Source organism: Helicoverpa armigera, chromosome 6 (genome assembly GCF_030705265.1).
Source record: "Helicoverpa armigera isolate CAAS_96S chromosome 6, ASM3070526v1, whole genome shotgun sequence".
NCBI lineage: Eukaryota > Metazoa > Arthropoda > Insecta > Lepidoptera > Noctuidae > Helicoverpa > Helicoverpa armigera.
The window spans coordinates 11,008,239-11,035,876 of record NC_087125.1 but is presented as its reverse complement, the minus strand read 5'-3'; the positions used below and the strand labels follow the sequence as shown (position 1 = coordinate 11,035,876).

The following is a 27,638-nucleotide window of genomic DNA, read 5'->3' as shown; positions in this document are numbered from 1 at the left end:
GAACTTTTAGACTACAACCGGGTCGGGAAAAGCTGTAAGGCATGGGTATCGGAAGATGTTACTTTGGAAAAGCACCGCGTGTCCATACTGTAGTTGGCTATTTCTATCAAATGTGAAAGGTGCAGTTAACAAGTGTTCAAAAATGTATTTTTTTCTCATTAAACAAAGGGATACGAATAATTCTAAAATAATGTATCGAAATTAGTCGCCTCCAAAACATGAGATGGAACCAAAATACACTAAGAAAGTTCTCAAACATAGGAGGCGAAAAGTAATAGTGTGGGGCTTCTCTCCACTACTTGGTGTGGTGATCTTTTAGAAAGATATTATTAAAAATAGGCGAATTCAAGTACTATAATATTTTAGAAATAGCATTTTGTTATATGCTAAGCATAATTTACCGGTCCTCAGCGCTTTCCAAATTAGAAAAGTTCTGAAAACACTGTAAGAGTAGTAAAAGGACTCTTTGATCGAGCAACTTATGACGGTTTTGGTTTGGCCCATCGCAAATTTAATAGAAAAAACTGGTAATCGGCCAGAAAACACAATGGCGATAAGTCACACATGAAATATTGATCAATTTTACATAGATTTTATGAAGCATGGAAGAAAATTCCCGTAGCGACTTAAAACAAAACTGACCGCTTGCACGCTTAGGTTTGTCGTGCTGTCATTGAGGTAAAAGGAAATAAACCAAATATTAGTACTCATTAGTATGCTTAGTTACAGTGTAGGGAATGTTTTTATAGAAAAGTACCATCAATAATATTAATAATTTGCATTTCTTCCTCTGGGCAAATGGAGTGGCTTTAATTATATGGCCAGGCCACGTTATGGTTCATACCGCTCGAGATTCGGATAAAGCGAAAAAAAACTTGTCGCGAAGGATCACTGAAGATAGTCTTTAGTTTTAATATTTCACAATGCCCTCTTAAATATTTTAAAATCGAAAATAAAGTTCCAGTAGCAATCAGAAAAAAGAAATACAGATGAAATGCGGCAGCAATTTAAGATTCCAACAGTGTCTTTAATTATGTGTCCATGACTGTATGTATGTAGGGCAGTTTTTATAATTTATGAATAGCCGTTCGATTTTCAACTTAGCTGCTTAGAAGATAACGTCTATTTATCTCTAATGACTGCATTAAACAAAGTTATAGTTCCATATTTCGAAAGAATGATAATTTTGACTTATAGTCTCTATTAAGGTGCTAACAGTATAACGGATGAAACTGTTTATTACTTATTATTCAGAATAACGTATGGACGAAGAAATAGCCTTTATACAACAAATGCTAAATACCATTAAGACAAATTAAGGCCATAGAATAAATTAATTTGTTTACACATTGTTTTAATTTATTCCTACGTAAGAACTATCTATTTAAAATGGCGGAAAGAATTTTTAATATTGTTATCCCCTTTTGGTATATTGAAGTATTTATAAAGATTAAATTATTATATTTTTTCATTGTAATGTATACCCTGGCAAGAGTGATATAAAAAAAGTTCAGTTTCCGGTAGTCAGCGACTGTTTAAATTTATTAGATAGGTACTAGCTTATTCCCATGTTTTCATCCAACTTTTCGTGCTTGGATAAAAGTAGAATATTATATCCTTTCCCAGGTTCTAGCTGGACTGTCTGTGTTTTGTTTAAATCGATTCAGTAGTTTTGGCGTGGAAGGGCGTCAAACAGGCATAACTACTTAGTCAATGTTAATAAGTAAGTAAGGATTACTAGTTTAATGCTTAACAAACAAACTAATAACCCTACTAAATCATTTTAGGATAATGTTATGTATGATACTTAGAAAAATGAAAATGAATGCCGAATGGATTAACCTTAATTTTGAAATCACTTTTACGGCACATTTTATTCAAATCGGCAACGCGTTGAGTGGTTTCTTTAATAAGGAATAAATTATTGTCTAGTTATATTTAGATGGACCTTGCCTTTGGCACGGGCCGATTTTTTTTTTTTGATATTGATACCCTGATACCTTTAATTGGTTTCTGAGCTGCACGTGCGTCTCTTAATGTTTCGGGCCGCTATAAAGTCTGGTAAGACTTTTAAGCCTACGGACTTGTATTTTGGGTGCGGGGAGAATAGTTTGTTTTAGTTTAAGTCTACAGTTTAGGCAAAAGGTAGTAACCGTCCGATGATTTGAAGCTGGTGGGCATTGGCTGGATATGGGCTGCCGAAGACCGAGATTTTTGGGGCTGCGGGATTGTTCAAAAGAGTTTCTGCGGCCATGGTATATAAAGGGCTTGAGAAGGAACATAATGGGTTTAAATCTGTAAGAGACTGGCATGCTATATCCACAGCGGGAGGGGTCATTTGATGATTTCCCAACAAAAAAAATAGCGAAAGGCCTACGTTCGGCAGTGGACAATAATAGGTTGAGTGAGAACATCATCATATCTTTCTTTTGAGAATTTCTCTCTACTTACACTTACAAGGTTTCACCTAAGGTGTTTACATGATGGTGATTATGAAGTATATGGAGTTGCGAGTGATGTCGTCGACAAGAGCTAGTATAGTTAGCAATATTTACAATTCCCAACCTAATATGGCTGTAGTCGTGGTACCAAACACCTTGTCTGTAGGTATAATTTATCTATCCGTTTTGCATTTACCACAGAGATACCGATGACTGATTTATTGTGATCGGTGGTAACATGCAATCGGTGAAATGCAATATGGATTAACCGTAACTAGGTCTTTGGTGCAAATGTTCGTTTTATCATGATGGTTGTGGATTTATGGGTATTTTAGTTCACTTTCACTGTAATGCACAAACGATTAGGTCTTTCTTGACAAATAACGTTGCTATATAAAGTTACTAAGAAATGTATGAATTACCTAATAAAGCTTTATGTAGTTCATAGTACATGTGTTTAGGTAGTTATTATTATATTGTTTGGTAACTTTATATTGTAAAGTAATTTGACAAGAGAGACCTACTGATTGTTTGTGCATTATAAGTTAGGTAATGCAAAGATCAAGTACAATATATAACACAAAGTCCTATACCGCGTTTTATTTTAGTTTTTTTTAAAGTGTGATTCTAGTTAAAGATTTCAGTCCATCTTATATTCATACTGATTTTTGAGCTTCAAACAAACTATAGGCCTACTAAAAGTTTGCACTGTGATAGCCTAAAACAACCATGTTCATAGTTATCTATTACTTAACTAATGTAGAAACACTATAAAGGAGAGTCATCGTAAAAGCTTTTATTAACAAACACAATGCTGTTGAAGTATGATCCCATGACACGAGAAACTGATAATGTGCTGTTTTTGCACCGTTCCCAGATCAACATGTTGTAATTATTGTTAAAAAAATTAATTACTTCAAACCGCCTGTTATGACTTTCATAGAAAACGGCGCCTAGCTAGATACTTACCTAGGTAGTAATATCCTATGTAACTTTTATGAAAGTTAAAAGTCGTTGTAGTAATTAGACTTGACTTCAGTTGATGGTAATCCTAACTAATAACTAGGAACATAATTTTAAAAGGATGTAATAAAATTATTGAGTATTGAAAGCTTAGTTCTTGATGAGAAAGTTAGTAGGTAGGCATGTTATATATAGATTATGTACCACAATCTATACTTAGGTAACTAATGTTATAAATGCTGTAGAGTTTATTTGAACGCGCTAATCTCAAAAACCATGTATCCGATTTGTATTGTATAGGTACCTATGTCATTGTCACATATTATTAAAAGCTAGGTTGATATATAGGCTAAACTATTTATCTGACCGTAAAAAGTAACATAGGTATCTTGTTTTACTAATTGTTCATGAAATATAGGTCAAACCAAAAAATATTAAATCAAACATGTATTAAACACCATGTATGTAAAACAATGGAAAAAAATATAAGCGCCAAAGTTCAATATTGTATTCTTTGATATAAAGTCATTTACAATGCATTTTTCTGATACGATCTTTCCCGTCGGCAAGCATAAAAAGCCGGCAAACATGAATAACAAAATAAATATAAGTTCAGTTATGTAAATATGGCCATCCATCTGTTATTTGGACAATACCACAATAGTTTGTAAGAACTGCAAAGTTCAAATCGTCTATCTCAAATTAGATTACAATTTTGGCAATAGTTTTCATTTATCAAAACGCGCCTTGCAAAAAGTAAAATGCAACAAAACACAATTATTATAAATTCAAAAGTTTTGACGTCGGCCATTTTCCGGATAACAACCATAATTGGATTACTGTAGAAGTTGATGAAAAGTTGAAATAAATAAAACAGTACAATTAGAGAGAATACTAGAAATGGAAGTAAAATATATCTGACTCACTGTTACACGACGGGTGATAGTCTCCGTTGCTGTAACACTAAATCTAATAAAGTTAAACACTCAATTCCTGATATGACCGAGTAATTAAAGAACAAGCAATTAAATGAAAACATCAATTAATTAGAAGGGGAGAGGCGAGCGGGCGCGAGGCTGCGGCACTCACAACTGGTTTGAAGAAACGAACGCAGCATGCCTCATCCATAATTCAAATAAAACATGGGGCCCAGACCCCGCCCCTGCGTACGCCGGCCAATAGCTTACACATCGAACACACTCCGCAACTCCGCCTGCTCACTTACTTCCCCACCTTTCCTATTCTAAATTAGCCCTATTCGATTTCACCAATAAATTAATACGAGACGATAATATCATCCCGCCGAGCCGACGGTACCCGACGACGCAGATGTAATTGCTCGTGGGTGCCGATTGATTATTTGCAATATTCAATTAATAACAAACGTGATTTCAACGATCACGACCCGAGCCGGTCTTTCGACTCTAACAAGAGTAATTTTTAATGTCTTAATTGACAAATTGAATTTCTGAGAAGATAGAAAGCAATTACAACGTTCGATTTATTTTTTTAAAGTGGGTAATCAATTTCGAGTCGTTACCGCTACCGGTAAAAAATGGCCGACGTGGTCCGGTAGCAAAACTAATTTGGGTTTGGACTTGTTACTATTGTACAAATGAATACGCCGATATGTTTTGACGTATCAAACAGGAAATTCTTGGTTACTAAGCGTTATTGCTTTATCAGTATCAATATTTTACAAAGGTGAATTGACACGAAGATAAAAATGGGATCCTGGCCTCGGCTCCGGGTTCATCGGCGGGCCAGTCACGAGCTCGACCACTTTATGCACATTAACTAATTTATTTTCGGAGATTTTGCTTGACGACTGACGTTCGACTTAGTCCTTGTTGATAAGAAAATTGAAATGGTTAAAAGGATTTTATGCCTCGGCTACATAATTATTCATCGTCGATTGTTTCTCTTACACAATGTCTCCGCATTAAGCTCGATGCAAACACAAAAAGGATTAAGCGACAGCTTGGTTCCTTTCCTGTATTGATACCGTCTTACACATGCAATTGTTAAGTAAAGGTTTCATTATGAATTGCTGTTTCAATTTTGAGTAAAATATCTGAAAGGTGGCATTAAGGACAATGACAAATAATGAATCCTTTATCATTATGTTTCATTGTCATTACGACAAAAGAGTTGCAGTAGGCAATTACTCGCTTACGTAAAGCTTTTTCTTTGTTGGCAACACTAATTCATTTTCGAGGGAGCTTCGTTTTTTGCTTTTAGCATTGTTTGTTGGTACAATTTGTCAGTTTGTTGTCCTTTTGAGGTTCAGCCGGTAGACTATTGCAAAAAAATTGGGTCCCTTTTCGGAAGTTGCTAATGATAAGGCGCCAGTAGCTTTGTTTTTTTTCCGTCTGTGGTGTGAATTAGAGCTATGATTGCTTCGAACTTATTATTATTGTATACAATGTAGTCCATTCTCATCCTTGTATCATTGAGGATGTTATAATTTTGGGTTTTATGGATCGCAGAGGTATGTTGGTCTATATTTTGTGGTTTGTAAGTTGATGACACGTGTCGGCGAGTCAACACAGGGTCGGCATTTAATAACAGGCCAAAGATCTCGGTCGGTGTGGTCCGGAAGTCGAGATTGTCATCATTTGACATTTCGGAACATTTTTATTATCTTCTTCCGGAGACTAGTTCTCTATTACTGATATTAATGTTAGCGGAGCACGTTGTAATGAAGTTCGGCTTGCTTCTTACGTGATTTCAAAACTGTGGGAATACCTACATGTTTATATGCTGTTATAAATAAGTAAGCATTGTAATATGTAGTTGGAACCTTAATTATGGACTGATGGTGTGAATTTATATTCCATTGAAAATTAATATTAAGAGCAGTTATTTATGAATTACACGTAATTTCCTTACAGACTCACATTAGCCACACATAATTACATTTATCGTAATACAGGATGCACTGCAGTTATCTTAGGCATCAAAAATCAAGGGTACGTTGTAATTACAATAATTTCGAACCAGATTCAATGTTTGTGTATAATTTAAAGCAGTCTTGTAACATTACAAGTGTAAACACAATATTAACGGGAAGCTATCCCCCAGAATTAGTACGAAACGATTACACAGATAGGGATCGCCCTTATAATTGTTATTTTTACTGTCGTTAACGCGCGCTACCTAAATTTAGACACGAAATGCCACCTCATTTACTTCCAACCCCTCAATGTCATTTACGAACATGATAATTTCATTTTCCAAATTACATTATAGATGTTAATCTTTGACAACGACAGTGGTAATAATGTTACGACGGTAAACTGTGGGACCGTTAAAACGGTTGGTGCTGGAGACTGGAGTTAAAAAGACGACGAAAAAGGAGCTCATAGTTGTTTAGTAAAGCGTCACTAAATGTGGTCCAATAAAGCTTGTATAGGCTGTAATGCGGAGCGGGCGTGCCAGTGCGCGGGCGCACGCTCGCGGTGCCCCCTCCCCGCCCGCCGCCGCCGCGCTACCGTTCCGCTAAACAAACTTCACGCAGAGACGCCAAATCGATTCTCCGCGATCGCATCTCCGCCTAATAATACTAAATCACTTTTTTATCACAACTCAGATATTGTTAACGGATCGACTATGAAATTATAGCGGCAATCGGCGTCTCATTGTTTCCGCTCCGCTCCCAGAGGATCCCGACAGAAAATCTGTTAACTCATAAGTTCATTATTCCCAAATCGGTTCTGCATTGTTTCTGATGAACATCTTTGTTCGCCAAATTGCCGTAGTCGAATCCACTTCGAGATACCGGCTACGGGCATATGTTCCACAGATTTGCTGAAATTAGATTTTTGTAACATAAAGGAGGGTTGAAGTGTAACGAAACTGCATCATCAATATATTAGGCATCCTCAAGTGACGTGATGTGGGTGTTCCGGTGAACCCGAAAAATGAAAAGTCACCTAATGATTGAAAATTGGAACCGCCAGTTCAAGTGATTACAAAGTTTATCGAACTCAGGTTTAATCAACTATTACTGAAAGATTGAAAAAAACTGGGGTAGATAAAAAACAAAGATGGCGGTTTGCGGGCAATTTGAATGGTCGTCCATTGAGCGGAGTGAAATGGAGCGGCGCGCGCGCAGCAGCCGCGGTGACACGAGCCACGTACCAGACAGAGATTTGCAACATTTTTTTTCTTCTCTTAATCATTTTATAGAACAAGATTTAGTTAGAGACACATTTGTTGCGCTTAAACTATAGCGAATCGGATGAAATATCGATTTCTTTGCAAAATTGCATGAAGAATAAATACTTTAGATCGTTGAGGTGATTTATTTCGTGACCATTAAGAATTTAACTAGCAATATGTACGAGGTTCTCTATATAATAGGTGGTCGGTAAAAAGCGTGGCACGCTATTTTAATGGAGCCTTATTTAGAGCGTCACGTTGTACAATTAGGATAGTCATTACACTTGTGTTATGGCTATTTAATTTCAAATTTTCGTAGACTCATACTGAATTTCGCCATTTAAATAAACCTGTGTATGAAATGTTGAGGTTCCCTGTGAACAATCACAAACGACTAGTAATACAAACACATTTTACATTGAAAGTAGCAAAGAAACCATTTGAGGTTTGCTCCGCTCGCAGCAGATAGGCGCAGTTTTTGCTGCACCCGCGCCGGATGCGGTTCAAGTGGCCCAAGAAGTACGTCTACCGTAATGTGTATATGATTTCAAGTTAATTGCTCGCTAAATAACTTTATAATACATGTCATTATAATTGTATCAACATTAGCACGAGTTGCTTTATTTGATGACATCGTTCTCAAAAGATTTATGTGATCTTGATGGGGTAATAAGCTTTGAGATGCTGGGTTTACTACGAATAAGTACTTGATTTAAGCTTTTGATATAACAGTACATTTTTCGAAAGTTAATGTAGAAGATTCGCGTCATGTCCTAGATTTCAAATTAGGTATATGAAAAATGGTCCCTTTTTAGGTAAAGAGCGCTGATTATACTAACCTCCATAACTGTTAAGGCTAAGATAGGAAGGACCTACTATAAGGTATGAAAAGTACACGCAGATCCTTTCTGCGTTGTTCTATTTACATGATTAAAGGTGTTATTGAATATACATATGTTCTAAATATGACTTAATTTGTTCTAAAATAAATTAGTAATTCAAAGATGTAATTCTCTAAAATCCTGCAGGGCGAGTATCTGCCTGAAGTAGCATTCTACATGGTTGGACCCATTGAGGAAGTTGTGGCTAAGGCTGAAACCCTTGCCAAATCGTAAATTAATTAAACTTTTAGTGTTTCCATTCTGAACATAAGTTATTGCTTATGCGTACAGTAAATTATGTGAACGACAAGCGCAGATATTGTAGATAAAATTCTGTACCAACAAAAAATAAAAATGTATAAAAGAAAGAATAATTTGCATATTGAAAGTAAATCGGAAACGAAAATGATGTAAGTGAAAAGATCAAAGATGGAATAACCATTGAACCTGTGACTAAGTGCTATTGTAGGAATTCATAAAAGACGTTTATCTCTGGCTAAATACCCAGTTTCTGAGCTTTATACTTAAAGCTTTGTACGGGTAAGCTCTGCGGCTTGCAGTGAAGTAAATCAGATAATTTTGTACTAGTGAACTACAAAATATTTTTTGGAATGATGAGTTTAGGGATTGTGTTCTAAGCGTTACGTTTTTAGCCGAAACATGTTTAGTAGCTAAGGTGACCCTTGGTACTGAATTGCAATACATAACTTCTCCTTGATTTGAAGAGAATTTCGCTATGTTAAGCTACAACTAAGTAAACTAAATGACCGAGGCACAGATCAAGCACTTAAATAACAATGATCCCTTTTAAGCCAGTCTCAATCACCTGTCATCGGAGTTACTAAAGAACACAACAATAGTCAGGTTTAAACTTACTTTTCCTTTACTAAAAGAATTCCTGGGAAACATTTCAGAGATTTTCCTAGATTATTTACCTTTTATGTCCCAATATAACTAAGTGTATAATTTGTGCCAGACTTTTTGGGGGCTTGGAACCAGAACTAACCATTTTCAGGTTATCATGTATGTAAGGCAAATATACGCATACCGCGTGCATTTATGCTAGGACGTTGGTAGGGAACTGCTAAAACCATCTTCTTCTTCTTTCTCCTGCCCTGTTCCCAATTTTACTTGGGGTCGGCGCAATATGTCATTTTCTTCCATTTTCCCCTGTCACTCGTCATACTGACACTCACTCCCTTCCTATTCATATCATCTTTCAGGCAATCCATCCATCTTTTCTTAGGTCTTCCTCTTCCTCTCCATCGATCTACATTCATACTTAGCACACACTTTGTTGCATGTGTATCATCCCTTAAAACAATATACGTGTATATATTCAACATTTATAAGTACAAACAATAAAAAAGGCCCTAAACACATAACCAACAAGCAAACAAACGTTCATCAAATATGTTTCCCTTTTCACAAGTCGGCAAAGCCTTGTCCGCGACTATGTAACACGACTATAAATATTAAATTGTTACGGCCACTCGCGATCCGTGCTAAGCGTCCATTAACATAGACATATTATGTAATCCTGGTGAACGAGTAATGACTTATTTGGACCCAAATGAGGACGTTTCGTGAGGTTTTATGCCCGTTTTCACCAACGAATACCTAAATTTAGGGAGCATTTACGGAACACTTAGTAAGAATTTCATTTTCACCAAAGCCTAGGTGTCAATTTTAACCTAAAAATTTCACTTAAACTTGGGAGCCCGATTGATGCCTGCTTAAACAACCCCTATCATTATCATTACAGAATACAAACATATTTTGAACCGTTTCTGGCGATGGATACTGAAATGTACCTTTATATGTTATGTAACACCAAAAATACCATGTTTAAAAAGCAAAAAAAAAAATGAAACGTAAACTTTTAGAAAGTTTAGAAGCTGTGGAGGTTGTGGATATGTAAAATAATAATCATTAGAAGACCACGTACCTATCTTACGTGAAAGAGCACATGTCTGAGAAAAAAGTACGATGATCACGACTTTTTTATAAGATTATAGGTTATCACTTGCTATGAATGCACTTGCTAGGTCGTGATGTCGCTGAGTTATTCAAAAATAGGAAGTCCTGCATGTCCATAAATATACAGACCATAACAGATGCAAATCTGGTAATCACTGATGTAGTTTCGCGGTGGCCGGGACAACTATAGGCCTATTCAGACCTAAGCGGTATTCGCTACCGTCTACGGCAGAGAAAACCCTGTGGGTATGCGTTAATATTACTGTTGATGTTCGGGATGCATGCCGCTGCTGCCGCGGTATGTACTTCTACCCACAGCGGCAGTGGATATCGCTCAGGTCGCTCTAGCCGCGGTATAGTTATCGGCACGGATATTGAGCCCTGACCTTCACCTGCGCAGAAGCCATTTATTGGTTTATTAACTTGCATACAGTGCGCAAAGCGATCCCCACTCTTCGCCGAGAGCTCAATATCCGTGCCGGTAACTATACTTGATACTAAATACCTGGGCGAAACCGGCGCGGTATCTACCTCTACCCACAGCGGCAGCGAATATCGCTCAGGTTTGAATAGGCCAAAAATACCAAAACTGCAGTAGATACCAATGATTCGAAAATGGTGAATATGGAGGAGCCTATCTCCTAGGTGATAGGGGATACCCTCTGGAGGTAAGAAGTAGGCTAACATTGAACATAATAAATTATGTAAATTAAAACAAAGATAGTAAACAAATATTTTAATATTAGTCCTCATATGATGTAAAAAAACATTATCATCATCCTCCTGCACCAATTTAATTTGAGGGGGGCTGGGCGCAGCATGTTTTTACACGTCTTTCCAATTTCTCGCACCACCTGAAACTAAATAAATATATAATTTTAACCCCATACTTAAATCCATCAACTCATGGAGAACAAAAATACAATGAAGCCGACAGTAAAACAAGGAACACAGTTGTACGGCAATATCTTAATATACTATATTATTATACACAGATATTATTCACATTTACCTGTAAAGGGTTCCTGTCGCATTAAAACTATTTGTGACTGTATCCAAGCTTTGTTTTTGGCTTCGTTCGTGGTCCCATCCGTTTTTTGTTTAATATTGTGTCTCTGTGAGACGTCAGCAATTTCACTAGCTTGTCTTTTTCTTCTGCAAGAAAGGTTTATCGTCGTTTTCTCTTCTCTGCCAAAATAAACTTATCTATTCAACAATAATAAACCCAAAATTAACCTCACTCTATGTACACATACACATCAGTCAATTTGACAAACGCGCGAATGACATAGGTAAAAATTCACCTATAGAAAACCTCTTTACTGTTTTATTGCATAAAACATAGCGTAATGTAGTTTAAGTTAAATTAAAATAACATCACAAGAAAAAAACTCACAGGCTTTAGTAATATCTACTCGATAGATGTTTATTTCTTAAGAAGTACAGAAAAATCATTTTATCGATAAAATATCGACTTTGCATTATCGTTTGTAGAACTAGTAATCTGTCACTTACTTAAGGGATCCATGTACAAGTGTGGTGAAAATGAATTTAGGTAGATGTCAAATTGGGAGGAGTCCTTACTAAAAGTAGCATTTAGATAGGGAAACGGTAAGAGGTTGTTGGTGAAAACGGGCATTAGTCAAATATTTATTATGTTGGTTGGTGGTTTTTAGTGAGCTGAAATTCAGGCGTGTTTTTAAATAAAATACTGTAAGTATGTTAAATATTGTTTTTAGTGGTGATGTTGAAAAATACACGTATTTATTACTAGTGAACATGTGCACTGTTTAATTAATGCTATACCTACCTACAAACATATTATTCATTAATTGAAATAAGAAAGTCGTTTGAACCTAAGGCTTTATTAGACCATGAATAGTAAAACGATATATAGTACCTAAGGCGGAGAGTGTAAATTACGTTTTGTTTTGGACACCGAGCATTTAGTTAAGTATCGTGTTTCAATTTTAATTATAAAAATATTTGCTATTCCTTGCGGTTCCACCTGCGTTTCAATAGAACTACGTCCCTCCACCGAATAAAAAAATAGCCTACCTACCTATGTCCTTTCTCAGACGTTTTAAGCTACAAACATAGACAATGAACCTAAAATTACGGGTAAATATCTCAATCACACGCATCAGCATTATTACAGAGGCATTTTAATACCTAAAAGATTACCACACAACCATAACAACATAAAAATTCATACACCAATACTTTAACAGCCAATCATAGAATCGTAATAGCAACGGCTAATCTTCCAACTATTTTTATATACCTCCAATAAAGTGATATTACGAAAGCCAATAGGCTATAACAAACTTTCAAACAAAGTAACTATGGTTGTGCATTATTAAGCAATTTTGGGAGCCATTAATCCAATAACAGGGGTAATAATATATTTGATAACAACGTTATTAGTATTATTTCTTTGATCGATGTTGATAAAGTTGGGATTGGATTGCTTTGTGATCGAATGTTATGTGATTATTGTTTCGACAGCGTCGGTTGAGATCTAATTTTGCAATTGTGTGAAGAGAACGCTGGTTTATAATGAGGCTTGCTTTAAGTATGTAAGTATGTTGAAATTATTTGTTATGGCAGTTCTTAGTTTACTGATAGAAGAAACATCAATGGGCATCATAACATCCTATAGCGCCAACCATCTTGGTGATAGTATTTTATCTATACGTTTCCGTATATACACTGGAGTAATTCAATAAGTTTGACCAATTCCTGAAATGGTCGCATAATGGACAATACTTATAACGTTTGCTCTCCTTATAACATCACCCCTAACCACGTTTCGTGCAATTTGGCCAAAATTCTTTAACGAAAATGGTTCCCTAATTCTTATAATAATATCCCGATTTTGTTACTTTTACAGCATCAATGTTAAATACCGATCGGTGCTAAAACAACTGATGCTAAACATTTACCGTCTTACCACAAAAACTTTTTAACGTCAGTTTAAGCCTTGTCTAAAAAAATGTCAAATTATGACTTTGACATATGGTTCATTTTGGAGCCACATTTTTTTTTAGACAAGTGTAAAACAGTGTTTAAAGTTTTTGTAGTAAGGCCATTAGACGCTGTAAGTGGAATACTCCGAAAAATACCCAGAAATTGCCTTCTACGACATCAGTAACTGCCTAAGCATTATATAAACTGGATCCACCCAAGACCATTTAATAACAACTTGACTCTTTTACCTTCCGAAGTCCCTAAGACCCCGACCATCACCATCACTCTATAATCATGACCAAAACCTTCGTAATTCGATCACACAGGAGCATAATCATAAACTGTTACGGTAAGCAGAAACTAATGTGGTTTTAATACTTGGATAGCTCAGTACTCGGCAATTTGGTGGCGAAAAAAAACTCATTTTGTACCCAAAAGCTTAATGGTTTACTAATTATTTGTCGCCGTTTTGGACGAAGGGTTAAATGTAAATGGCTTTCGATTCAATTGTTAAGGTTTTTTGGAGGGAAATTATTGTGTGTGAAGTAGTGTGTGCTTGGGTTTATTTAATTTTAAGTGCAATGACAGCTGGCTTGAGTTGTTCTGCAATTATTGTATTTAAATATACATACACTTACACGTGAAGATTTTTTTTGAAAACGTAGGAATACACTTACTTTACTTTAAAACCGCGTCATTTTCAGTTGTCAAATCGTCGTACGTCTGGTTTTTGTTTGCTTATTATCGTTATAGTTAAACGGTGCAACTCATCCTTAATATCATTCTAGGCGTTCCTTATATATTTTCTTAAATATGAATAAAATTAGTTAGATACCATGTTAAAAGAAAAATGCGTCTTTTACCATAAACAAGATGACAGCACCTGTCATTGCGTAAAAGTCTATGCACCTAACTTTTTAATATGGCATCATGTAAATTTTCAGCCATCTGGCCAACATACTGCCTAAGTTAAAAAAAAAGAAAAAATCGAATATATTCCCAACTAATAGTGATGTAACGACACGAAGGCGTGTAATTCCATAGCCATGCGTTTAGTGAGGTGCCTCAAATTGATTCTTATTGTAGGTTCCGTATACGAATTAGGAAGGGTTGAAAGTTTTTAGGGTCGTTCCGTGATTATGTTTTTTTGTTCGGTGTTAAGTTCCTGTATGGTCTGATGGTGAACGAATAGGTGGTTATATTCTCTTTTCAATTTGGTTTGAGTTGAATTCTTCATTATTTATTTTAAACGGAAAGTTTGAAAATGGTATTGCAACAGAAATGAAATACGCTGAAAAGTCACTGAGCCTAAAATATTTCATTTAAAATCAATCATCATCATCATATCAGCGAATTGCCGTTGCTGAACGGATGCTTCACCAAAGGGAACGCCAAACTGATACTCATAATCGAAAGCAATTTAATTAGACTTGGGTCTTGTTACACTTCCTTTCACTTTAAGTAACTGCACACTTCAATAAATTTTCATTTTGCCTTTACAACGACATACGACATCATACAGCCTACCCTTACGACCATCACCCAATCCATCCAACTTCAATTAACGCCGCATCAAGAAACAACAATAAAAACCTAATTACAGTAAATAAACAAAACAAATGCGCACGTTATTACAACCGCAATTGTATTTAATTACAAGCTCTTATTATGTGCACTCTTGACATTAAGGGTGTATCTACACGGTGCTAGTAGCTTGCGCATGTTGAGGCACATGCGTTTTAAAAACGTACCTACGTACCCAGCGACTCGCGCTTGTACCAAAGCAAAATAGTCACCCGCGTGCTCTTGTCACTTGTCACTTGCGCATGTTAACTTGCTCCAGCTACATACACCGTGTAGACGCACCCTAATAATAATTCCGAATGCAACGGAAAAGCCTAGAAATATAATAATCAAGTGATTGCAATCAGAGGCAGTGTGACAATCGGGTAACTTAACGATCACGTACTCTGTGCCAAATCGCATTTTAATTAGACAGATAAGGCTCGTCATTAGCTAGTAAATTGCCCACGGAGCTGCTTGTTTTATTTTATTTCTGCTTATCTGTTAATGTTGCATCTTGTAGTTTAAATTACCGGAAAACGTGTGAGGTTGTAGTGTGCGCGGGTTGTTATTAGCGATTTGTTTCTTTGTTCTGTTGCTGAAATTACAAAAGTACCTATATGACTTGCAATTAGGTTTTAATAATGACTACTAACTACCTTAAACTTGGATACATAAAGATTACGATTTTTTCCGTTTACAAAACAGTCTATGTAAAGCTATACGTTTTTATAATTACTTCTACAATCTTCGAAGATATCATGATAGTTTCAGGCAATATTATATGCTTCGCAATTCTGATTATACCCCTATTTTTACTATATACTACTCAGTCCTCAAAAGCTTTTGCCTAGTACACAATCAAATCATCAAGCTACCTCTATCGCTTCAAATATCTACATAATGATTAATCCATAACCATAAATATTATGTATAGCATTAATTTAAAAATAAAATTACCACAAAATATCCAATACATTAGGAAAAACATTACATTTCCTCAAATAACTTGTAGGTAATGTTCAATCATATCTATATTTTTCCATAATAAGGATAATTTAAAAAAATATGGTATCCATTCGGAATTGGTTAAGTAATCACATTTTGAAATAACAATCATACCCATAATAGGTATTATTGGGTACATTATGTTACAAAAAGAGGTTCTATTAGAAGGCTTATTTCAATATTACGAGAAAAAACAGTGAAAACTGCTAAGCCTTTAGCGGTTTTTTCAGCGTCTGGAAAGCAAAGAAAAAGTTGGCGCTCTATTGAAAAGATTTCTAACAATAAAAAGCTCATTAAGTTACTCTGGAAACCGTGTTAAAAACTAAGTTAGTTTAATCGTTAATTCTTTAAAAAATGCGGCTTTAAACTTTCAATCAATAACGGCCGTGTTAAGAATTACACTTCTGAAAGTTTTTTCGAAAACTGTAGATGTTACAGACACTCACATAAATTAAAAAGGGCAATTAATAAACGTGTAGTATCAATTAATTAAAAAACATTAAATTAACCGTATACCAAAGACAAAATAGGTAGCCATTAAACGTACTATACCAAAGACAAAATAGCCATTAATAGTACCATTGACAATTCCCGCCAATTTCCGCCCGCTCGCGATGTGACCACGATACCAAGATGGCTACCAGTCATCAGACGCATTCATTTTACAATATTTTATACACATTCTATTACGTTTGTGTGTACAGTTTTTACATCATTTAATTTCCTGTATGCGATTGAGATTATACTGATGTGGTTGTAATGTGATTTTATTTATTCAGTTACGTGTCATCTGCAGTTTTTCCTAAAGGTTTTGCAATCAGTTATTTTAATTTGCTGCGATTTTCCAAGAAGCTGAGAGATCATGTTTTTCATGGAAAGCTGTTAAGTCTTTCGCATTGAGGATCAAATAGGAAAACGTCTTCTGGACTTGAATACATAATTGTAGGTACATATTTACAGTATATAGGTATCTAAAGTAGCAAGCAGTCAGATCTATTATTTTAAGTATCTTTATTGGCATCGCCCTAAATAGTGTATTTGAAAAATCGAAGGCTTGATTTTCCAGAAGAGGTGAAAGACTGTTGTCGCTTTATGGGGAAGGACATCTCGTAGACTTTTCTTGAAACCGAGTCACCAAATCCTGATGACACTTTTTGTAACACTTGAAAACGCTGTGCGGGTAACAAACTCACTTTGACATGACACATTGCAAGAGTCAACTTAATCCTCTTCAAGGAGTAAATAAAGCTCTAAGGCACTTTATTTTACGGAGCTAACATTCTTCAAGTGTTGGCCACTATCCCTTATCACCAGGCTAGTACGGGAGTCCCTCCATCAACCATTGTAATGGTCAAACGACATTATTTTTACGACCTTCATAAGTGATCCTTTTTTATTTATTTTTAGTGCAAGGGACCGCGCGTGCGCCTCAAATGGGACCCCGTGATAACTCTCACTTTTAAATCCATGTCACCGTGTAAAAGATTTTTTCCTGACACACGATTTTAACCCCTATTGTTTGTAAAGTAAGGTTCATAATATTTTTGCGCTAGTGCAGTACTTTAAATTCTTGAAACATAAGTCATTTGTTAAGTTATCAGCACTTTATTTAGAGACGAGATTTTCTGAATATCGAAATGTTTGTTTTTCGATTCCGTGCGCGTGCGTCGAATTTTTGGAATGTTTTCGTTCTGGTTGTAAATCGTGGTGATAGTTAGGGAGCCGTGTTTTTTGAATAATTTAATTGTTAATTTGTTAACATTTGGTGTTGTTTCTTTTTGACTGATTAATTTTGTTCGAAAGGACTGGAATCTTATGGTTTAGCTTTGGAATTTGATTAAGGATTTTTTGACATTTTTACTAATTAATAGTTTTAGACTTGCGTAAGTATAATGTAATGTTGCAAAAAAATCCATCAATATAAATGTTCATGCAATATAAATGTAATGTAGGTATCATTATTATAAAAGGAAATGGATAATATTGGTAACTTCATCTATTCTTGTAATTTCTAACTTCAGTTCAAGTAACAGCTGCTTATTATACTTAATGTATAATCATAATAAAAAAGTAGTATAAAGTAAACTTGATTGTTAATATCGGTATTATCTATTTTCTATCAAAGTCAGGTACTCGTAAAAGTTCCTGTTTTTTAACATATCATAGTTAAAATACTCATTGAGCATGACTAGGATTATAACGTAGGAAATGCATAATACTGGTAATTATTAAACGCACGTAGGAAACACCTTTACACGATAATTTCATTCATAATTACTTTTTTTATATAATATCAGAATACGCTCTTCAAATCTAGCAATCGAACCATGTTATTAAGACCTCTAGCTTATATTTAATCGGTTGGCAATCAGAGCTCAACTTATAGTGGTTAAAGATATTTTTGCAATATATTCTAAGTAGGAACAAAGGTTAATTTTCTAAGAATTTTCGTAATTATAATGTAACTTTAAATTGAGTAAAACATTTTGTAACATTTTAATAATACAATTTTATTAAGATTTTTATCAGTTTTATGGCGATAAAATATTAATTATTACATTATTATTTTTGTTATTTAAATATTTATTGTTATAAAATATAATTATCTAGATAACCATGGCCGTACGTCATATTAATTTTCGAACCAAATTAAAATTCACATTATTGTTGTCATTTAATATACATAATAATGTATTAATTATTGTTAATGTTAAATTTAATAAAAACCACGAACATGTGAAAAGCAATAAATACAACACTATAATTACTTATTGTTTAAATAGGTATAATTTTGTAAATTAACTCTTTGACCTAGAAACGAATTCCATGGAATATAGAATATTATTTAAAAAATAACAAAGTGATCAAATGTGACACTAATTTGTGGGAAAATTAATACACCAAGAAAATATATTTTTCTATTGAATGAATGAACGAACGAATGAATAACTTAATAAGATTGCAAGATTTAGGAATGCTTCTTATTACTTGTAGCTAAGGAACAACCGTCAATCATGCAACGATTGGTGAGGTCGGTTCGTGGATGGGTGACGGTTTTGTGATGACGAGTTCCTTCCTATTTTATAAGGTACGTTAAGTTGGTTAACTTAAACGTCGACAGCGGGTTTTCTTTGAACATCTTTGGCAGTCGTAACGGGTAAGTATTCAGAAGCCAGAAAGTTTGGTAATCAGTATTACCAAGAGATGTTTTTATGAAGAGGATAGATATTTTAAGAGTGACCATGGAGTTTTTTGTCAGTTCTCTACCTACGAGGCCAACTCCTTGACAAGCTTGATTTTTCTTAAGAGCCTGTAGTTTATATTTAATATAGGTAACCTCATCATCAAATATACATATACCTACCTACCCTATACAAAATAAACGACCGATTGACGGAACCAACGAACCCATGTTACCAGTAAAGCGAAATACTGATTAATTGACTGCGCGTACGCACCTGCCCGCCGTATATGTAAGAATTGTTACTTGCCTTTAATAACAGCGCACGTACCAACCGTACATTATTAAATACACCTGAAATTATTTTGCTTTTGTTGTTTTTTTGTTAGGGTTCCGTACCCAAAGGGTAAAACCGGACCCTGTTGTTTTCGCTCCTCTGTCCGTCCGTCTGTCACTAGGCTGTATCTAATGATCCGTGATAGTATGAGAGTTTAAATTTTCAGTTTCATATTTATGTTGCCGCTATAACAACAAATACTGAAAACTAGAATGAAAGAAACATTTTTGGGGGGCCTCTCATATAACTAACGTGATATTTTGTAAATAATGGTACTTCGTGCGCGAGTCTGACTCGCACTTGGCCGGTTTTTTGACTCTACACGAGGTTGTTGGGGATTATTGTAAAGGGCGTGTTTGGAATTGTTATGAAAAATGAATGGCTTTGTTCTCACCTTTTGTTGTTAATAATGAGGTTGATTTGGGTTAGTAATTAAGTATGTGAGGTACCTAATCAATTCGAAAGCGAGCTCTGTATAAATGGTCAAAAGTGGTTCATCTTATGTGGAAGAAAGCTAAGACTAAACGTTGTTCCCTGGTGGAAGAAAAACAGCGATTTTCAAATCTGAATTTCTTACTTCTAAATGCTCTTTTATAAGCTTCCACAAAATACTACCATGTCTTCAAAAAGAAGTGCCGAAATGTCGACTCAAGTGTCAGTCAGAAACCAAATAACCCTAATAAACTCAGACACAAGAACCCAAGAACCTCTTTCTTGAGAAGTCGGTTAAAAACTATTCAAGCTACAGCATCTTCACCATCCATATATTTACCGCTTAAACACACGATCATTACTTCAAAGTGACTAATGAGTCCTAATTGCATCGGTGTTACTGCTTACCGAAACTCACTTAATATTCAGCTGGTGTACGAAATTACCGATATCATGAATACACTGCAAAAAATATAGAACAAGATAGACTAGTTGGGTTGCAAACACCTGCTAGGTATTGTGGGGTGTTAATAAGCTATATGGGGCTTGAAATTTGAGTATACCTAAATTAAAGAGAGAGGGAATACTGGGTACGTAGGTGAATGATACAGCACATAAAGTCTTACTTAGAAGTATTCCTGCTACAGCAATTTCCGTAAGCGTGACAGAGCTAGAATAATGTTTATTCAGTCGATAGTTTTCATAGGTACATATGTAAGTATAGAGTACTAAGGCAACATCTCTAATCCCTAATAGTGGTATCTGTTTAAATAAGCTTACTCTTAGCCATAGAGCTTTACAAATCCTAGTTTGCAACTTCCTTAATTTTTACTGACAGTCTAAGTCCAGTACATGGAACTATGACGTCAACTGCCACATTTTCAAGTAGCATATCTGTGAACGACGACTTAGTATTCGATCCTAGCTAGGCAACTGAAATTTACCCTAATAAGCGATCCCAAATACCTAGTTACCTTTACAATCAACAACGATTTGACAAACGAGGCTTATAACAAACAAAATGGTGTCATGTAATTCTAAAATAATGCTTATCAAAGCTGACGCAGCCGTGGCACTAAATCGACAAGCTTGTCACGATCTGTGCTGGTCAAATGATTAACATTATATCTATTGTGATCGTGGCTGTTTATACTACTTAAGTTCAAAGATGTGAAGTAAAGTTGACATTGTTGTTGTACGGTATTGATTCCATAATATTGTACTGTATTGTTGTAGACTATGATGGGACTTGTCTTCTATATTTTTATTGTTAAACCATGTTGGAATAAATGCCCTTTGAAGTATTTTGGATGACTGTGAAATTGTCTGTTATTCGTCAAAATGTGCACACAATTTCTGATTAATATTTAGGGCAGATTTCAACAGATCATTGTCATGTAATTAATTTATCCAATACTTTGACATATTTTTGTGACTAAATCTTCTCTTTATGCGAAAACCCCTTGCCTCTAAAAATACTATTGATGATGTAATCTATCTTTGTTACATAAGCACTGATTCCTCAGATAAAAATTGATAACTTGCAAATAGGCAAATTACCTTTAAAAAAAGCTCAAGTTACAACTTCAACCCATCGTAGTTAGCCTCACCTGTCGACTGTAGACTGTTCAATTTACTCCCGGAAGCTTCTAGTTAGGGAAGTGACGTCACAGGACGGGTACTGAGGGTTGCTGCTGCTAATCGGTTGGTTGGACTTTATTGAGGGATCTTTGATTTGTAGGTAAGGTTTGCTAATATGAAAATTACTCATTACTCAATTCTTATTAAAGAATTTCATATGTAATGCTATTAAGCATTCCATATGAAACACAGGAGGTACTTACATAATAGTTTAGAAACAATTTCAATTACTTTTGGTGCTTTCTAAAATCTGATATTTTAACTGAGCGTTGGAAAAGCTGTTTGATTGTTAGGTACTCTCGGAAGCTAAAATGGCTGAAATGATCAGGATTTAGTTTTGTGTGCTGAATTAGGTACCTACAGATATTCACAAGAATGCATGAACTTCGAGAAACGCTAGTATTGAAACAGAAAGGCGCCATTAATATCCTCTAACAAAGCTGGACTCATTATTCGATTTGTGAATGTCTCAATCCTGTGTAGCGGACCTATCCAAAAAGTTAAAATTTAAATATTTTGTGTAGAATTTACTTCTTTATTTTTAAATCTTACCTAGCTCTATATATATTATTATTTATTGTATACAAAAATATTTTAATACAAACACAAACAGAGAGGTCTTGTACAAAAGCGGGCTAGCTTTCAGTAAGATATTATTTTAATATCACTTGTATAATAAAATTTAACTCTTCATTCGGTTTAATTTTCTTTGTAGCTTTATTCAATTGTTTCAAAGAAAGAAGTAATAAATGATATTGAGTAATTAAATGGCCCGTGTACAGTTGTTTGTATTTTAATGGGCTTTGTAGTACAAACCGCATTATTTTAATGAATATGTTTACGTTACGCGGCAACATGACTCCAATTGCCTTTGTTTTAAAGTAGGTACTTTTATTTTCAATATTTATTGTACTAACATCGGACCGCATAATCAACTAATACTAATATAAATAATCTACATAAACTAATATAACATAAAGGAAATGCGTTTTGTTTGTACACTAAACGCTGCGAAACTAATCAACCGATTTGAAAAATCTTTCACTCTTGAAAAGCCATAGTGTAGCTTTTGAAGACACGAGTGACGGAAAGAGGTTCCCCCGGAACGCGGGTGAAACCGAGGGAAAAAGGTAATCATTTTTATAGTAAACTGTACACGTATCAGATTTTTAAATCTTGGGCACCATTTCTTCCATAGTCATTATCTGAAAACCATTGTTACTTGACTGACATTATAAATTGTGGATTTTATTAACTTTTAGAATATCAAGATTACCAAAAGTAATCAAATTAAAAGTTAATCTAACTATTTCAAAACTATGAAGGTATCAATAGTATTGTGAATAAACAGCTACTGCATACTTTTGCATATGCAACTGTCTGATTTTTACCATAAATGTAAGGCTTAACTTACGACCGGACCAACATTAACAAACATAGGTACTACAAGTACGACTCATTAAACCAACTTGGCGACACAATAAATTAAAATACATACAATGCAATAAATAACGCAATTATAATTTGTAATTTATTATAAATGATCCGATGTAATTGCTTATGACATCACATCACCTAGCATAGGCTAAATATGTCGTCAAATAATTATAGCGTACATTGTACATTTATAGTCACTTCTATGGTCATAAAAAAACCAGCCAAGTGCGAATCGGACTCGCGCACGAAGGGGACCGTACCAGAGAAAAAATTAGCAAAAAAATCACGTTTTTTGCATGGGAGCCCCCCAAAATATTTATTTTATTCTAGTTAGTATTTGTTGGTATAGCGGCAACAGAAATACATCATCTGTGAAAATTCCAGCTCTCTAACTATCGCGGTTCAAGAGATAAGTACAGCCTGGTGACACACGGACGGACGGACAGAGGAGCGAAAACAATAGGGTCTCGTTTTACCCTTTGGGTACGGAACCCTAAAAACCATAGAATCATTGCAACAAGGACCATATAACGTCACAAGTCATCTTACATGGTTTTATGGCAATGTCAATATAAAATGGTCGTAAAGTAAGTTTTTCTTTGCATATAATTAGCAAGTATGCAAATGCATAATAAAGTTAATTGATATCTGTATAATAATTGTGTTTTATGTTGTTTGTTGTTTATTACTGTAATTGTTAACTAGCTTTGCGCATGATTAGTGAGGAATATTGTTGATCGTTATTGAAATTATAAATGGCATAGTAACAGACTAGTGAGTCTGTCAGTTTGTCGGAATTCACTTTAAAATATCCAAACTGATTAAGCGAAAGTCTTACTTAAAATTAAGTACAGCTTTAGTTAAAATTAGGCCATTATTTTGTAGCTATATAGCTTAAAGTGCATCGTTCTAAAGTCAACTTTTTTGTCACCAGAATAAAGCTAAAATCGCTTTATTATTAGCTGTGTATAGGTAGGCGGTGATGATTAATACTATGTATCCAAGCTTATAGGTACTTTCTGAAAAATCAACAAATCATTCATATTCTAGATGTCTGTCATACAAATACAAATTAACAGATGCGGGAAAGGAATCCCCTTCATACCACACAACACATCATCTAGGTAACTGACATAGTACAACAATGTAAATACATAGGTACTACCTACGTAAGTACTGAACTTTGTAAGTAGGTACATACATAGGGCTATTTGTAGATGATCATTCTTCTTCTATTCATGTTGTGGCCCTAGTATTATCCTTAATTCGGTTGACCTGCAGACATTCTGCTGTAGAATGTTAGCAACATAATCACGGTAGCAGCCAAAAACGAAGGTTCAACGCGTAAACATTTTTTCTTACGGGTGTGTACGGTGTGCAGTTGCAGTAGGTAATTCTGCGTTTGGTACATAAACTTAGTGCGGTAATTGAAGAAAAGAAACTAGAGCATATTTTATTAAAATGGATCTCAATATTTAAATAAAACTCTTATGTTCCCTTTTACACCTTAAGGCATGTTAACTCCTACAGAAATTCTGCCTGTAGCCGTTATGACTACTTTCAACACCCTACCCATGTAAGTACTCTACTACTTAATACCCCACACATAATTAACTTACAAGAAAATGAAAACTTATCTCCTACTTACCCAATAAATAAACATTTTCCCGCCTGTAGAACCACTCGTCCAAGATTCTGATTGGCCAAGAAATAGCCAAGTTATTGAGCAACTACATCTTAAATAACATTAGCACTTATTGCATTACTTAGGGAGTGGTGCAAATCTAAGTGAGAACTTGTAGCAACTTAGAATTAATGTGTCGTGTAAGTTTGTAATGGTGGCAAAAGAAATTTGTATGCAATCGTTATTGCGTCTTTGATAAAATTGAATCTTTGTACTAATTACTGGCTTCTGTCAAGGGTTTCACTAGCGCTCCGTGGGAACTACTTAATGCAAGTATATTAAAAGTAGCCTATAGCCTCCCTCCCTAAATGGGCTAACTTAACGTTTTAAGATATTTAAAAAAATTGGATCTGTAGTGCCTCAGATTATTGCATTTAAACTGGTCTGTCCTTTCTCAAACGCAAAACTGTCTGTGAATCAATGTTCATTTAAGTAGGTTCAGCAGTTTTGGCGTAAAAGCCCAAAAAGCAGACATTTTCGCATTTATAATTAAGAACATAAGAGCCTATGTAACTATGTTGCCGAGTAAACTGTGTAGTCACATAAAGTCTGTAAGGGAAAGTGTGATCGTGAATCAGGTGATAACAAGTACCTAACAACTATGTCTTAGTATCGTGAACAACCTGTTTAGCCAATCCAGAGAACAAACAAGAAATTGATTGGATAGTTAAACAGGTATATATTGGTAGATACATAGGTATTTTTAACTAGCTGCTTCACTCAGTTTCACTCATGTGGTTTGATAATAAATTTCAGCCACGGGGTAAAAATAAAGCATTCCTCGACAAATGGGTTGTCTAACGCTGAAATGATCTTAAAAAATAGGTAAAGTTGTTACTGAAATTGGTGTTTAAGCAAACGTACAATTTATTCTTCTACTCTTTATAATGTTAGCATAGATTCTCTGGAACATACATAGGTACTTCAGTAATTAACTATTTCGCAAACATTTTGTCCTGAGAACATTCGTACCTCAGTATCTAACTGCGGGATTGTTTGAAAGAGTTACCGCGGCCTGGTACATAAAGGGCTTAAGAAGGACATGGTGGGTTTTAGTCAGTAATATCTGACACTCCCTCACGCTGCACCCACAGCGGGTGGGGTCATTTGATGATTTCCCATAAAAAAGTATCTAACTTTATCTCTATAATTTGTTCCAATCTATTTATATTGTAATGTAGTTACTAGTCAGTTCCAATGGAGTCCATGATATAACTGAATGCTTAGCATTAATGTGGAAAAAAAATGTTTCATAATTTTGAATGATTTTTGAATTTAAAATTTCCTGGTAATTAATTAAGCGAACAGCGGCCGCCGGTATAATTGGAAAAATAAACTTTTTATCTGCAGTAACCATAAACTCCAGTAAGAATAATATGGCAATTGTGCTAAAAGTTCTTTAAAATATTGATTTCCATTTAAAATTAAATTGTTTGGAAAACTGAGGTAGGTACCTAAATAGCATTTAACAGTCTGGATATAAATTGAAGAAACCGAAGAATACAAATTGTCCTACCAATTAATTAAATTATAATTCAGTAAAACAGAGAAGCATTTTTATTTTTTTTATAATTCTATTATATTTTTTTCCTTAATATTTAGCAGACAGGATATAAATAAAGTCATAAAAATAATGCATAATTTTATAAATACTTTTTTATGGACTAGCGGTATTATATTACTTAATTAAAAATACATTAATTAATGAAAGCCATTAAAAAACACCTACAAAGTCTTGTTTTGCATTTTTTTAATGTCATAAAACTCAATATTCAGATTTGCTTTCAATATTCTAAATATCTATATAAAGTGTGATTTTATGTTGAGAAATTAAATTCAAATGTCAAATAGTTCACATGTCAAAAAATTGTTAATGAGCTTTTTTTGAGAATTAATTGTCCACCTGTCGATTGATTAATAATAAATACTTTTTTGTGCATCCTAACTTTTTTTCTCGTACCTAGTAGCATTGTGTCTAAAACTCTATCCCAACTTTCGTACCGAAGAAAAAAACTATGGTCCACTTACCATCGCTATTGTTAGGCGTATCAGCCGGTCTATCCGAATCTCCCGTGCCGACGAGGTTCCTGATGCTGAACGAGCTCGTCTTCCTCGAGGTCGTCACTTCAGCTGTCACCGTGCTGACGTCACAGCTCTCCGTTCCGTTCACTAGCTCGCGGCACACCTGGTCAGTCCCGTTCAGCGTCACTTCCCCGGCACCGTCCAGCATTTCCCCTCGACGAGTCGTCAAGTCCATTTTCGACTAACTTGGCACACAATTTCCTTTTCCCAACAGTACTTTTGTTTTTATTTGACATTTTCGAGTCACGACGCGCGCGAAAATTTGACAAGCAATCCGTATTTGGAACTCATTTCAGTTTTTTTTTCTTGTGAGTTTATCACTTGTTGAGTCACTGGCCACTAAAGTTTTAGTCACAGATGGCAACTTTGCAATTTTTTATTAGTATAATGGGTCTTTGTAAAGTTTAGATTAGCAGAGTGTTCACTAAAGTCACTGGGGTGCAAATGATAAGAGCGTGAGGTTCGAGTAAAGGCGCGTATGTTCCCCGGCGGCGTCAGTTGCGCGAATTTTTGCGACAGTCGCGCGCTACGCGCGGTGACTCCGCGGTGGTGAGGCCGACTGGTCCTCCGTCCTCCTCGGCGACGCACTCGCGCGGCCCTCCCTACGCCTCCGGAGGCGGAGCTTCTCCGCCCCTCAGCGCGCCACAATTGCAGCCGAGCGACTTTTTAGTCGTCAATGACGTCAATTACTGCGCGATTTTTTCCGCTCGATCGATTTGTTCTAATGAGTTCTAATTGCGTTTATTGATAACTGCGAGTGTTTAACTTTACAAAAGACACCGGTTGACGCAATTTTCTTAATGTGTTAGCTTTTTGTGTTACTTTTATTTATTAGTCGCGCTAGCTGTACTGACTTAATTATGGCGGCTCTTTA

The 27,638-nt window shown here is 35.2% G+C and overlaps 1 protein-coding gene across 1 annotated transcript in view; it reads right to left on the bottom strand.

The window, feature by feature from the left end:
* The window catches only part of LOC110371075 (homeobox protein aristaless), a 72,905-nt gene extending 45,565 nt beyond the window's left edge, over window positions 1-27,340 (bottom strand). Inside the window, exon 1 of the mRNA XM_021327164.3 lies at window positions 26,711-27,340. Coding sequence (XP_021182839.3) covers window positions 26,711-26,939 — 229 coding nt within the window. The 5' untranslated portion in view covers window positions 26,940-27,340. The remainder of the gene's footprint in view (window positions 1-26,710) is intronic.
* Between the last annotated feature and the right edge of the window lie 298 nt (window positions 27,341-27,638).